This window comes from Oncorhynchus gorbuscha, linkage group LG14, assembly GCF_021184085.1.
Source record: "Oncorhynchus gorbuscha isolate QuinsamMale2020 ecotype Even-year linkage group LG14, OgorEven_v1.0, whole genome shotgun sequence".
In the NCBI taxonomy this organism is placed as follows: domain Eukaryota; kingdom Metazoa; phylum Chordata; class Actinopteri; order Salmoniformes; family Salmonidae; genus Oncorhynchus; species Oncorhynchus gorbuscha.
The window spans coordinates 28,186,612-28,201,236 of NC_060186.1; the positions used below are offsets into that span (position 1 = coordinate 28,186,612).

General features: G+C 40.6%; 1 protein-coding gene across 5 annotated transcripts in view; it reads right to left on the reverse strand.

Annotated features, from left to right (window-relative positions):
- Positions 1-14,514, reverse strand: part of LOC123994740 (ubiquitin carboxyl-terminal hydrolase 15-like) — a 36,977-nt gene extending 22,463 nt beyond the window's left edge. For 2 of the 5 annotated variants that reach the window (XM_046297686.1, XM_046297684.1), the window contains exons 1-6: positions 14,407-14,514; positions 13,356-13,486; positions 12,620-12,750; positions 10,100-10,226; positions 8,816-8,961; positions 738-799 (exon numbers count right to left, since the gene is read on the reverse strand). In XM_046297686.1, coding sequence (XP_046153642.1) covers positions 738-799; positions 8,816-8,961; positions 10,100-10,226; positions 12,620-12,750; positions 13,356-13,486; positions 14,407-14,495 — 686 coding nt within the window. In that variant the 5' untranslated portion in view covers positions 14,496-14,514. Of the gene's footprint in view, positions 1-737; positions 812-8,815; positions 8,962-10,099; positions 10,227-11,322; positions 11,435-12,619; positions 12,751-13,355; positions 13,487-14,406 lie in introns of those variants that run through there. The other 3 variants (XM_046297685.1, XM_046297683.1, XM_046297687.1) reach the window with 2 other exon arrangements.
- Between the last annotated feature and the right edge of the window lie 111 nt (positions 14,515-14,625).

The window sequence follows — 14,625 nt, forward strand, 5'->3', positions numbered from 1 at the left end:
TGCCCATTGATTTTGTTATGTTTGAGCAGAAGAACAATGCATTAGCCATTGGAAAATGCATAAAACTGCAAGAAATATGCTATAAAAAAGCTAAATTGTCTCTCAGCTCCATGCCAAACCATGTATGTAGAATTTCTGGAAATTTGATGAAAAACTGCTAAATTCTCTCAGCTCAATAGAAAAATGTGTAGAATTGCTTTGAAACATCAACACTTTCTCTATGCCGCCAAGACGCCTTTCTAGCTAATAGACCGTTAGATCTAACCCTTCTAATGAACTGCGGGGAGGTCAAAATAATTCAACTGTTTACCAAATCTATTAATTTTAAAAAGTCTACCTGCCATTATCATTCACTTGAGACAAGACATAACATATTATGGGGGGTCCCTATGTCACCAGTTTGCCTGGGGGAGGTCCCTGGGCAAGAAAAGTTTGAAAACCCCCGAGTTAAACGATAAGAGATATGTCAGCAACTAAAGCCAAGCAAATATATGATAGGGAGTTGAAATTCAAAGACGAAAGACTGCAGGAAAATAGCAGCAAAAATAATCATAAGGGTCTGCTGGGTTGAACATAAATGTATACATTGAATGAATAAAACAAACTTCGCAGAATAAACTAGCATAAAGAAAACTCAGCCTCAAGAGGAACCAATGTCTTTCAATCCCCAGGCCAAGTGAGAGTAATTCCTAATTGGAAGTCAATGGAAGGTCATGGACCCAGCCAGACACACTCACTTAGGTGCAGAGGAACCTCTAGGCCACGATCCATCCTCATTCTTCTGCTCTATTACCAGGACCTGCATGGATATCAGAAATAGAAACATAATACACATATAAATATATGGAAACATAATACATATATGTTAAACTTTCTTCGCCAGATTGGCCTACAATACCATAAATGTAGTACTATAGCAACACTCGTCTTGTAGTATTTCCAAATCTGTTTTACAATTGCATCTACTTACAGTAGGGTAAGTATGGGCAATATGATATGGGCAAAACAAACAAAGCTATTTCACCAAATATTGCCATTTTACTTTGTGAACTGTTGGAATCATAGAAATAATGATTTTATGTCAAGAAGCAAAGTGGAAAGCAACATTGCTCTTGTTTGGAACAATCTGTTGACTGCATTTGACCGAATAGAACAGCATGCAAACTTATTGTGAATCTACCAGCGAGGAGGAGGAACTGTGCTGCTTGAGTGACAGGGGGCGAGGCTTGGTGTGTGTGTGGTAGAGGTCTTCACGAGTCCAAAAAGTTGGACCCATTACGAAAATTAAAAAATAAATATATATTTATATTTTTAAATCAGCTCTCGTCACACACTGTGGCTCTATGACTGTAGTCTATTGCCACTTTCATGACTTATGATTGGCCAACAACAAGCTACAAGCTCCGCTCTCTTGAAACACAAGTGCAGCAGCATAAATTATGAAATGTCTCTCCCTATTGCAGCATTCACATTTGGATCTGTACAGTCCCTTCAGGCAAGTCGGTTAAAATTACACATGCCTGAGACCCGTGACACTTATCAGACCCGACCTAGACCCGTAACATTATCTAGCTTGGGTCCGGATACGGTCTCAGGTATTCGGGTACAGGTGGATCCGTGAAGATCTCTAATGTGTGGGAAGTAGTCGGAAGGGTAGAGAGGGATAGAGACAGAGTACAATGTAAAAACAGACATAACACAAGGCTGAGAGGCATTTCAGAATATTTGCATGCAATATGGATTTCTTGCGATTTCTATGTGAACTCGGAAATGCAGTGCTGCTGCACAATCTGTTTAATGAATCTACTTGTACTTCTCAAATCGGTTTACTGCATCTAGTAAAAAGTAATTTCCCAATCTCATAATACAGGGGAAAAGGGAGATGAATCATATCTCTAAGTATCCTTTTGCCTCTTAGTTGGCTTTGTCGTGGGCAGACTGAAAAGCCAAAGTGGGGGCCTGGGTAGTGTCCAAAATGGAACCTTATTCCATATTTAGTGCACTACGTTTGACCAGGCCCCAAAGGGCCCACATGGTGGAAAATGAAGGTGGGTAAAAATAAAAATGGCACAGCACAGAGTCCAGAGAAACAGTTGCTTTCAAACTAGGAAAGGGAAATCCTTAATCGACATCCACGTCTCTGGTGCCCGAGGAACAGAACAACTACCTTGCTCAGGGTCAGAATGACAGATTTTTTTAACCTTGTGGCTAATTGAGCAAAGACAGCAATTCTGCTCATAGATTATGCATATATGAACTGCACATTGACACCGTCGGCCCAAAGTGGGAGGTTTAAGAAAGCCTTAGTAGTCGCCAAAGTTCCGGAGCATGTATCAGTGATATGTATTTCTTGCAACTTTCTCAAGACATAACTGCATGGGCCTACCACTGTGTTGCCAGTTAGCAATGCCGAAACAGTCATTTATAAAGGCTTTCCCATAAAACTTTCCAAATTAAATATTAAACTGCAAAGCATACCTGGCAAAATGATGATATCAATATGATTTGTATCTTTTGTCTCGTAAACTCTGCTATCGCCATAGAGAAACACCACCCGCCAAACACCAGTCTCGTGACATGCACAACTGAAATTAAAGAGCAACTACACACCAAAATGTTTTACTTTCTTTCCCAGACCTCAAAAGATGTGATTTAAGCATTGTTGTGGACAAACAAAATTGGATATTCTATTAAGTGTGATTTTGAGAACAAAAACCTGAAAAAAAATAAAGGGGAAAACAAGGCCGATAATAGTTTTTTGGTGCTATGCCAAATGTATTGGCTGGTAGATTTTCCCCAACTTTTTCTTCATGAAGTTTGTTTTTGGCAATATTCATAAACTATGTTGTGGATCGTTCAAAATCCACTTACATTTGTTTACACCTTGTTCAGTCACGTAAGCTAGCTAACAACCTTGTTATTTTACTAGTATATCTAAACACTTGGGGGCACAGAAAAAAACAGGGTAAAGGATAGCTTCATTAGAAGATAAATCATAGCAATTAATTAATGACTGATTTCATGCATGTCACCACTCAAACTTGCGGCTCTTAAAGAGACCGTTTAAAATGTGATGTAACTCATCTCAATAGATCCTTCAAACTCAACCTCAATGCCAGTTTGACTGCAATTTTTCATTGTTCCTCTCTAATTAGGGACCGATTTAGATCTGGTCTCCAGGTGGGTGCAATTAATTATCAGGTAGAAAAGAAAACCATCAGGCTCCGTACCTCGTAGAGTAAGAATTTATACCCCGTCAATAGGTAGAGCTTTTACACAATGTAGAAACCTAATATTCCAAAAATAACTATAATGTCAATGGCAGGTTTTTGTATTAACATTCAAGTTTTTAAAAACCAATGTCTTTACACGGTCAAATATTAGTTAGAGCACAGCATGTGCTTCAGGTTGTCATGAAGTTGGCCTGTTGGGGGAGGTTTATGACCCCCATAAATACCTTTCCCCTTTTCTCTCTCTCTACTATAGAGTTGACTCTTGTAAAGCCTTTGTAACAGAGTCTGGTAACATCGAAAGGTAGGAAACGGAACCGTATTTCGGTAATCCAACCAGTTGAAAATATTCGTTGGTACTTAATGAATATGATCTCAGATCAGTTTTTGTCTGAGACATTACTACTAATGACAGTTTCATCCTATCTTGGAAAGTCGACACATTCTAGTTATCAGATTCACATGGAATTGTTGTGCAATTTAAACGTATTTGTGAAAAGATCAAATGTAATTTTAGCTTCTTAAATGAGAGAACGGTTTGTCATAGGGAAACTCTGCTCACTCAGAGGCCCCGCCCAAGTGAACAGACTTTGGTTGTAAACTATTTAACACGCCCTTCTTTCACCACTATATAAACCCGTTGATGAAAATTCAGCTTTCTGTACAGAGGACAACGGTCATACGTTAACCATTTTGGGAATGGGGGTCAGCATTTCACTTTTGGATGAATAGCGTGCCCAGAGTGAACTGCCTCCTACAGTGTCCCAGATGCTAATATATACATATTATTAGTAGTATTGGATAGAAAACACTTTACTTTCTAAAACTGTTTGAATTATGTCTGTGAGTATAACAGAACTCCTATGGCAGGCAAAAACCTGAGAAGAAATTCAAACAGGAAGTGAGAAATCTGAGGTTGGTTGATTTTCAACCCAGTCCATATTGAATTGACAGTGAGATATGGATGAAGTTGCACTTCTTAGGGCTTCCACTAGATGTCAACCGTCTTTAGAAACTAGTTTGAGGATTCTACTATAAAGGAGGGGCTCATGAGAGCTCCGAGTCAGTGGTCTGGCAGGGTGTCTCAGGCTTGTGAGGCGCGCTCCCGACAGTGTTCGCTGTCGTTCCAGTGCTTTTCTTCAGACAATGAAATTCTCCGGTTGGAATCTTATTGAGGATTTATGTTAAAAACAAACTAAAGATTGATTCCATACATTGTTTGGTTTGTTTCTACGACCTGTAACGGAACTTTGAGTTTTTGTCTGGACGAAGTGCTCACGCCTCATGAAGATAGTTTACTGGGCTTAACACGCCAACAACAAGTGGCTAAATGATGGACTTTATGGAACAAATCAGTAATTTATTGTCGAACTGGAATTCCTGGGAGTGCCTTCTGATGAAGATCAAAGGTAAGAGAATATTTAGTGTTTTTCTAACTTCTGTTGACTCCAAAATGGCCAATATTTCTTTGGCTGTTTTGGGCTCTCAGCGCCGTTCTCAGATTACGATTTTTCCGTAAAGTTTTTGAAGTCTGAGACAGCAGTTGCATTAAAAGGGCTCAGATAATAACCTAACAAAATTAGCATCATGTTCAATGTGAAGGTGACGATCAACACGCTTAAAGGATGAATTTCAACTATACCAGCCAGAATATAGCACGAGCTTAAAAGTATGGCAACTTGGTATGAACTTTGAACACTTCACTCCAGAAGTGATACCTCCTAGCCGTTGAGTTACCAGCAGCCGCTGTAAACGTGGGCTAGGAAAGGAAGGACGACGTACTAGTCTAACACATACACAACGATACTACAACGTATTCAGCCACCAGAGACATTCTTCAAAGGACAAGAGATCCCTGCTGGACAACCTGGCCTTCCATCTATGACCAAACTAGTGAAGCGCAGCTCAAGAGTAAATATTTATTGCATTTTCCAAATGGGTGGTTATTTAGAATAAATAAGATTCTGTATTTACAATAGCATCCAGTTGTTACTCGGTCTTCTTGCTCTTTCATTCAAAACCCAACCCCCTTTCTTTGTGTAACCAGCCGTCATATCTGTTCCGTCCAGTAGGGACATTTTCCTTTATGACATAATTTGTAATCAATGTATGATCACTTAGGTATTTAGTGCCGATTCAACTTGTTAGCCAGGGTTCGTGAAGATGTACAACTTTCAGATGAGACTGAATAAAGTGACGATTAAATATTGACTGCTACTGATGTAAAAGATTACTAGGTCTATATGAGTTTATTCGGAAGATAACAGCTCTATAAACATTATTTCATGGTGCCCCGACATTCTAGTTAATTACATTTACCTGATTAGCTTAATCAGGTAATATTAATTACAGAGAAATTATTTTATAGAATAGCATGTCATATCATTTAATCCGGCATAGCCAAAAACACAAGGTAATCAATTTTATGTTTTACTCTTAACTTTAAGTTGGAGGCACTAGTACTACCAATGACATTTTAATTTAGAGTCCTGAGTGCACTATGTAGGGAACAGGGTGCCATTTGGGACACACTCCTGTATATCCTCTAGAGCTGCTGTTACCGTCGAGTGGAATGTCCCTCCAGTGACCCATTGCCCAGTTGTCTAGATTAATCCCTGCTTGTAAATGGATGTTTAGGCCTAGGCTACTTCTAGTAAACTCCCCCAGGTGGGGGGAAAGACACTTGCAGCTTCGCTGTTCTTTGGAGCCAGACACTTAAGATGTGTATAATAAGACGTGTAGGCTATATGTACAGTTGAAGTCAGAAGTTTACATACACTTAGGTTGGAGTCATTAAAACTCGTTCTTCAACCACTCCACAAATGTCATGAACAAACTATAGTTTTGGCAAGTAGATTAGGACATCTACTTTGTGCATGACAAGTAGGTTTTCCAACAATTGTTTACAGAGAGATTATTTCACTGTATCACAATTCCAGTGGGTCAGAAGTTTACATACACTAAGTTCACTGTGCCTTTAAACAGCTTGGAAAATGCCAGAAAATGATGTTATGGCTTTAGAAACTTCAGAAAGGCTAATTGACATACCTCCAATTGACTCAAGTTATACCTGTGGATGTATTTCAGGGCCTACCTTCAAACTCAGTGGCTCTTTGCTTGACATCTTGAGAAAATCAAGAGAGAAAAAAAAAAAAGCCAAAACCTCCTTGGGAACAATTTCCAAAAGCCTGAGAGGTACCACGTTCCTCTGTACAAACAATAGTACGCAAGTATAAAGACCGTGGGATCACGCAGCCGTCATACCGCTCAGGAAGGAGACACATTCTGTCTCCTAGAGATGAACATACTTTGGTGCAAAAAGTGCAATCAATCCCAGAACAACAGCAAAGGACCGTGTGAAGATGCTGGAGGAAACAGGTACAAAAGTATCTATATCCACAGTAAAACGAGTCCTATATCGATATAACCTGAAAGGTCGCTCAGCAAGGAAGATGCCACTGCTCCAAAACCGCCATACAAAACTCAGACTAGGGTTTGCAACTGCACATTGGGACAAAGATGGTACTTTTTGGAGAAATGTTCTCAGGTTTGATTAAATAAAAGTATAACCTTTTGGCCATAATGACCATCCTTATGTTTGGAGGAAAAAGGGGGAGGCTTGCAAGCCGAAGAACACCATCCCAACCGTGAAGCACGGGGGTGGCAGTATCATGTTGTGGGGATGCTTTGCTGCAGGAGGGACTGGTGCACTTCACAAAATAGATGGCATCATGAGAAATGAAAATTGTGGATATTTTGAAGCAACATCTCAAGATATCAATCAGCAAGGTAAAGCTTGGTCGCAAATGTGTCTTCCAAATAGACAATGAACCCAAGCGTTCCACAAAGTTGTGACAAAATGTCTTAAGGACAACAAAGTCAAGGTATTGGAGTGGCCATCACAAAGCCCTAACCTCAATCGTGTGATGGCAAGGAGGCCCAAAAAAATGGACTCAATTACACCAGCTCTGTCAGGAGGAATAAGCCAAAATTCACCCAACTTATTGTGGGAAGATTGTGGAAGGCTACCTGAAACATTTGACCCAAGTTACATAATTTCAAGGCAATGCTACCAATTACTAATTGAGTGTACATAAACATCTGACCCACTGGGAATGCGATGAAAGAAATAAAAGCTGAAATAAATCACTATTATTCTGACATTTCACATTCTTAAAATTATAGTGGTGATCCTAACTGACCTAAGACGGGGAATATTTACTAAGATTAAATGTCAGGAAATGTGAAAAACAGAGTTTAAATGTATTTGGCTAAGGTGTATGTAAACTTCAGGTACTTTATTATAATTACAGTGGATACTACACTGAACTAAAACAATAACGCATCATGTGAAGCGTTGGTCCCATGTTTCATGAGCTGAAATAAAAGATCCCAGAAATGTTCTATACATACAAAAAGTGTATTTCTCCCAAATTTTGTGCACACGTTTATTTACATCCTTGTTAGTAAGCATTTCTCCTTTGCCAAGATACTCCACCTGAGAGGCGTGACATATCAAGAAGCTAATTAAACAGCATTATCATTACACTGGTACACGGTGTTAAGATGCCACCGAAGAGGATTGCTGACGTTTTACATACTTCTAACCAACTGTGCTATTTTGTTAGTTTTCTTGCGCTGTTTAACTTATTTTGTACATAATGTGGCTGCTACTGTCTCTTATGACCGAAAATAACTTATTGACATCAGAACAGCGACTACTCACCCAAAAACTGGAAAACCTTTTTCCTTTAATGTGTCTGACGAGAAGGATATACTGCTTTCCCGGGAACAAGCCCAAAACCCCGTCATTTGCGTGAAGCCGGAGGAAAAGGGGGCAGAGGTCGGGCTGCCTTATGAGAATTCGTAGGCGAGCAAGTAAACTCCCACTGCCATCCGTTCTTTTGGCTAACGTGCAATCATTGGAAAATAAAATGTATGACCTAGAATTAAGATTATCCTACCAACAGGACATTAAAAACTAATATCTTATGTTTCACCAAGTCGTGACTGAACGGCGACACGGATAATATACAATTGTCAGGGTTTTCCATGCATTGGCAGGACAGAACAGCTTGCAAGCAAAAACTAAAGCAAGAAGTACCAGTTTATTCTACAGTGATGACATGTTGGCTAATAGAACGGATGGTAGAGGCAGGATACCTACTCGCCGACAAAATTTTCACAAGGCACCCTGATCTCCTTCACCTGTATTTCCTTATCTTCAGGCTAATTACAGGGATTTCGGCCTTGTCTGAGAGAAACATTATCCTCATTAAAAAAAAAATCGTTGTCCAGTTCGAGGTGAGTATTCGCTGTTCTGATATCCAGAAGCTCTTTTCGGTCATAAGAGACAGTAGCATCTACATTATGCGAAACCCCCCCACAAAATAGCACAATTGGTTCGGAGCCTGTAAAACGGCAGTCATCCCCTCCAGCGCCATTCCTAGTAACAAGAGCATAGAGAATTTCCTTGTCAGTTTGCATGGTGTGGAATAATTTAGATCCTATATAACTGGTGCGATGACAGGACAGGAAGTAGAGACAATGTATAAATAGCCTGATATCCAAGGGTTATTTCATACCTGTCCTTGGTAGAGTCCTGCGTCCTGTATAGTGCTGTCCGGTTTGTTCAGAGGCTCAAACGTGTTGCTCATGTACTTGTTCCACAATCTGGTCTCTCTCTCGTCTGGGATACTGAACAGTTTACGCATCTCCTTCTCAATGGTGTCTGCATGACAGGAGGTTATAGAACAAAGGTAACAATTAAGCAACATACCATATACATTGAGTATACAAAACATGTAGGTGACAAATTGAAATTTACACACATGCACCTGCATACTTAGGGCAGAGAATAATTGGGTGTATAAATCTCATGCTCTGATAAATTGACAGCAGATTAATTCATTACTTTATAGTAACACTCCCTGCCCATGTAATTGCAGATGACTTGTGTGTGCTTTAGGGAGCAGAGTTTTGGCAGTTTCACTGTTTAAATTGACCATTAAAAGGCTGGCAATGCATCCGATTTTCATAAACTTAAAAGATGTTTGTATTATCAGTGAAATAACTAAGAGCAATGGTGCAACGGAACCAAAGTAAACAACCAACAAGTCAAATGAAGAACTACAGAACATGTCAGGATATGAATATAAAATCCTAATATCACGAAGAAAATGAGTGGAATTGATCCACAAAGAGGAAAATGGAGAGCATTTTAAAACAAATATATTACTTATTAATTCTCTGTCAGGTAGAAGAGAAGTTCTCCTGTGCAATCACTGTGACTGGTGCTAATGGATGGGAATGATCGATTCATTCATTCTCTGGCCGAGAAAAGTGGACAGCTGCTACATTTGTCAGGACAACTGTACAATGAAAATAATGGTCATACCAATGCTTACTAGGTTTACACCAATATAAAATGGTACTCTATAGCTCAGTTGGTAGAGTATGGCGCTTGGTAGAGCATGGGTTTGATTCCCAGGACTACCCATACGTACACGCATGACTATAAGTCACTGTAGATAAAAGTGTAGGCTAATACTTATAATACTATTATAAGCATTTCAGTGCTTGAGGCATCACTACAGTCCCTGGTTCGATTCCAGGCTGTATTACAACCGGCCGTGATTGGGAGTCCCATATGGTGGCGCACAATTGGCCCAGTGTCATCCGGGTTTGGCCGTCATTGTAAATAAGAATTTGTTCTTAACTGACTTGGCTAGTTAAATAAAGGTACAAATAAAAACAGGGTAGAAAACGTGTGGAAATAATCAATGAGGAAAAGAGACGAGAGTTTCTTCTAAATAAAGACACTATCTGCTCCATTCAATCTGTTCGGGAGAATAACAGTGTCTGCCTACCTATCGTGTCCGCTTTGCTGAAGCGTCTGGTGACCACGTTGTCCATGTTGCGGTCTTCACACAGCTTCAGTTCTGTGAGGTACACCTCCACCTTGCAGTGCTTCACAAACATACCCTGTTCTACCACCTGTCGAAATATGTCAATAGAGTGTGTCTTACATCATGACAGATGGCAAAAGAAAACTCATTAACAAATATGATTGTTTTTCAAATTAAACACTTGACAATGTTGAAGTTCTCTTACATGACAGATGGCATGAGAAGAAAATAGTTATCACTCGGTTACAATTTTGGCAATTAAACTCATTACATTTTTAATTTTGATCGAATAATTTGTTGTACATGATGGCATATGAAGGAAACAAATATTTTTTGCTCATTTAAACTCATCATGACATTGCGCCGATATGGGCAAGATTTGCATTGCTGATTGAGTACAAGTTGGAACTTGCTAAAACTCTTCAACATTGAACAGAGAAGCAATCACCAACTTCACCAAGGAAACAAGAAATAAAGAACACATCATATGGCAGTAGAAACAAATTAAGAATTTGGCTACCCAGTTAATAGGACTATCTACACACTGAAAGCATTGTAAGTGTATAAACTATAGGCTACACTTTCTAACTCCGTTGATAGGAGCGTATGACGGAGAATCTTAATATAGCCCCAGAGTGTAGACATAGCTGAAGGGTCCATTCCTATTCATTTCACACAGCCCCTCCGCTGGTGGCTGGCCCCACACCGTAGGGTACAGACCCGCCCTAACCCCAGGCAATGAGATCAGCTGTAGGCATGGATCAGATTCACCCACCAGACATCACCCACCGCCCTTCTTATAAAATGAATGCCCGGCAATGGCATGCTAACACAGAGATAAAGGGCAAGTTAAGTCCCACAGTAACAAACTGACAGAACAGCCAATTTCGAAAACAGCTATGCTAAGAACCAACCCCGATCCACCCCGCCCTCTCGCTTTCTGCTTAGGCTCTCTCCCTTGTTTGCTCTTCCTTCGCTATTAAAAAGCCTCTGCCGCTCTCTCGGTTTGACCTCAGGCAGCATTCCGCTACTTGGAAAAACAAGGACACTCTAGAATCACTCCCCAGGTGATAGGTTCTCTACGTTGAAGCTGAGTGGAACCGCAATAGGAGAACCCGGAAAATCAATTCCAACAGTCTGACAACACGGTAAAAGAACCCCCAAAAGTGAGAAAGAAAGAAAACCTCCTGCATGTTGTGTCTCGAAGCTCGCTCCATGTTGCGGTGTTTCAGTCATCCAGAGCACTCTCTGAAAATAGAAACGGCCAGGGCCACTCGATACCCCCCGCAACATACATGGCAAAAAGGGGAGGATCAATGGGGAGAGAAAAATAAAGCACTGCAGCAGCCATGATGCCATGACTGGCTCGATTTGAAAATGCAGAAAGCCATGTCTGGGCTCACGGAAGTACAGTAGGCCCAGCTGGCAGTTAGCCGTTAGAAATAACCCTACGTTATCATAAACCCGTTGGTGTTTCGAGGAACACAATCCTTATGTGAGTTACTGGCTTATACTGTAGTCAGTTGTCAGAGTTAAACCAAAAGCACACTGAATAAAAAAGCAACTAAATAATATCAATGTAGCCTACTTCCACTTTAGAAAATCTGATCTTCTGTGGACAACATTGAATCAGTAAGCATTTGTACTCGGGACCACTTTAGGTTTAAAAACTAATCAAGTCCTTATACAGAATGTTAGTTTCGGTCCATGTATTACAAATAATAGCTAGCATATTTGGAATACTGGTAGCTAAATTGTATCAAAAACAGCCCAGCTGCGTTTCTCTTGAAGAAGACAGTGAGAGGCTAAACATTGAGATAACTTAAGCTTGAGATTCAGTTACTAGCTGGGAGGGACTTAATATCGATCTAGAAATCAAAGTTATCCTGGTATCCTTTTTCACAATCATCCCAATCTGACCTGAAGTATATTGATCAATCCAACCCTATAGAACACATGCGAGATTGACACAAATGGAAACTTCTCAATTACTCCTCACACCACAATAACCTCTTCGGCTACAAGTAGGTAATATAATAATAATAATATATGCCATTTAGCAGACGCTTTTATCCAAAGCGACTTACAGTCATGTGTGCATACATTCTACGTATGGGTGGTCCCGGGGATCGAACCCACTACCCTGGCGTTACAAGCGCCATGCTCTACCAACTGAGCTACAGAAGGACCAGGTTACCGACAAACAGGCCAAACGGCGACCATTGAAATGTAATTGTGCACTGACCATATTATCTTAACTCATACTATTCACCACTTCACATAAAGTACCTGAGCCTTGTGCTCTGACTGAGCTTCTCGATCATCTGACTACCGCTGAGGCACTGGTGCTACGTACACTGTACCCAATCAGCTCTTATAACCATACAGTAAGTCTACATTACTTTGTTTATTTGACCACTTAAAAACAATGATATTGGACCACACCAGCCATAATTAGCCACTAATGGCACTCATCCTTACCTTGCGTGAGATAGGCTCTTGTCCCTCCATCAGTGGATACCAGCTCACTAGCTTATTCCAGCCTTCTGTTGGGATCAGGATGTAGTCCAGCTCATCAATGAGGTGCTCCTTGATGGCCAGAACATCCCCATCTACTCGAGAGAGAGCGAGACAACCGGGTCATGTTCATTAGGCAACAAACAAAAGAAAATGGACTGACACGGAAGGACTACTTGAACCTGGCCAATAACAAACATACATTTTTGTTTGTCTGTTTGTCATAATGAATATGACCCAGGTTGTGGCGAAAGAGGGATTATTAAAGGGAAACATTTTAGGACGATGTATGGCTAGGGTTATAATGGGGTTGTTCAATTGGGACAGCTTCAATGGTGGTAGCCTACTCATAATGGCAGTTTCTTATACAATAAAACAAAGCAACAGATAGCTTTCTATAGACCAGAGAAAGGCTACCCTTGAACTATTTTCATTGATGTTTATAGTATATTATAGACCTACTTTTTCTGTCATACTTAGCCTACAGAAATTGCATGTATAACAGCCTTTAGTTTGATATATTAGGTAAGATACATCATGTTGATCACTCTAAACATCATGTACTGCGCAAAACAGTGTTCATCTGGACACACTGGGGATGAGTAAAAAGAGCATGTTATGAAGTCACCTTTGCCAATAATCTATCCAGAGATAGACAATAAATATTGCATCAATGAGGTCTGAGTGTGGTGTATCTTACCACTTGTAAGGAGCCCCGAGTTGTCCACTGGTCCAGGGTAGACATTCTGGTCTCCCATCTGATATTTGTCCCAGCTGTCAAAGCCCACATATTTCTTCCACTGTTTGAACCAGTGGCTGTCCACTAGGTACCTATGTAGAAAGAGCACCGATGATTTAGATTTGAGATCACGCTAGATTAGATGTAATGAGTTTGGGGTAGCAGATGGTATCTGATAAGTAATGAGTTTGGGGTAGCAGATGGTATCTGATAAGTTTTTTTATTTTTTTATTTAAAAAGTGTGTAGCTCCAAAGTACAGGCAGGGTACCCACTAACCAGCACAGCTGAGAGAAGGACCTCCAGTTACAAAAGTCTGTTTCTCATTGTTGATCTTTGTTAATTAGAGAGAACTCGAGACAAAGGGGTCATTTCAGAATGACCAGCAGCTGATCGGTTTTTAGTTTAAAAAAATAACTTTCATTGACATTCATTTGGAGTAACGTTCCACAATGTAAAGAATGTTACAATTACCATGAAACGGATGCTTGCTAACAGTGTGAGCGAGACAAACGTTAGCTAGTTGGGACACTTGATTGTCACTAAACATCAATTGTCAGCAGCTAACAGTTTGATACTAGCACGTTTGTGAGTGTGTTAGTTGGCAAGCCAAGTCATTTTGACAGTTGCTTTTCATGACTCCTCCCTGACTTGCCAGATGAGCTCACGTCACGGGCAAACCACTTGAAATCAAGCTAGCCAGCTTTGAATCGCAAGATCATGAAACTGAAATCATTGGGAAAATAAATGTATTTTACTAGCTACGTTGGTAACGTACCTATGTGTCTAGGCATTCCCATGTTGGCAAATAACTTGGTCAATAGAAACTGTGGAATGTGGCGAAGCCGCTGGCTAGCTTTAGCTGACAGAAGCTGACAGCTAACGTTAACTGGAAAGGTAACTGTCAACACGGCCTGTCATACCCGCTCTCCGCTGCTTTAGCACTTTGACAGCCACGGTAAGGTCAGCCAGCACCTTCCTAAGACCTTTAAAAAGTTACCAGCAAACTCTTACCAAGTATCTCCCTTTCGTAGCTGTGTTTTCAGCAGTGCTGCGACTTCTCCTCTCTGGGTATCCAGATCAGCCGCTCCTCCTTCCGCCATCTTTCCTTGGACATCACCCGCTGCATGATGGGATAGAGAAGCGTCTCACACGGGCGTAAAACAGCCCTTTTCAGCCAATCATCAACCCGAACTGGAACTGTGCCTAGTAGTCGGCGTGGATAGCGCTACT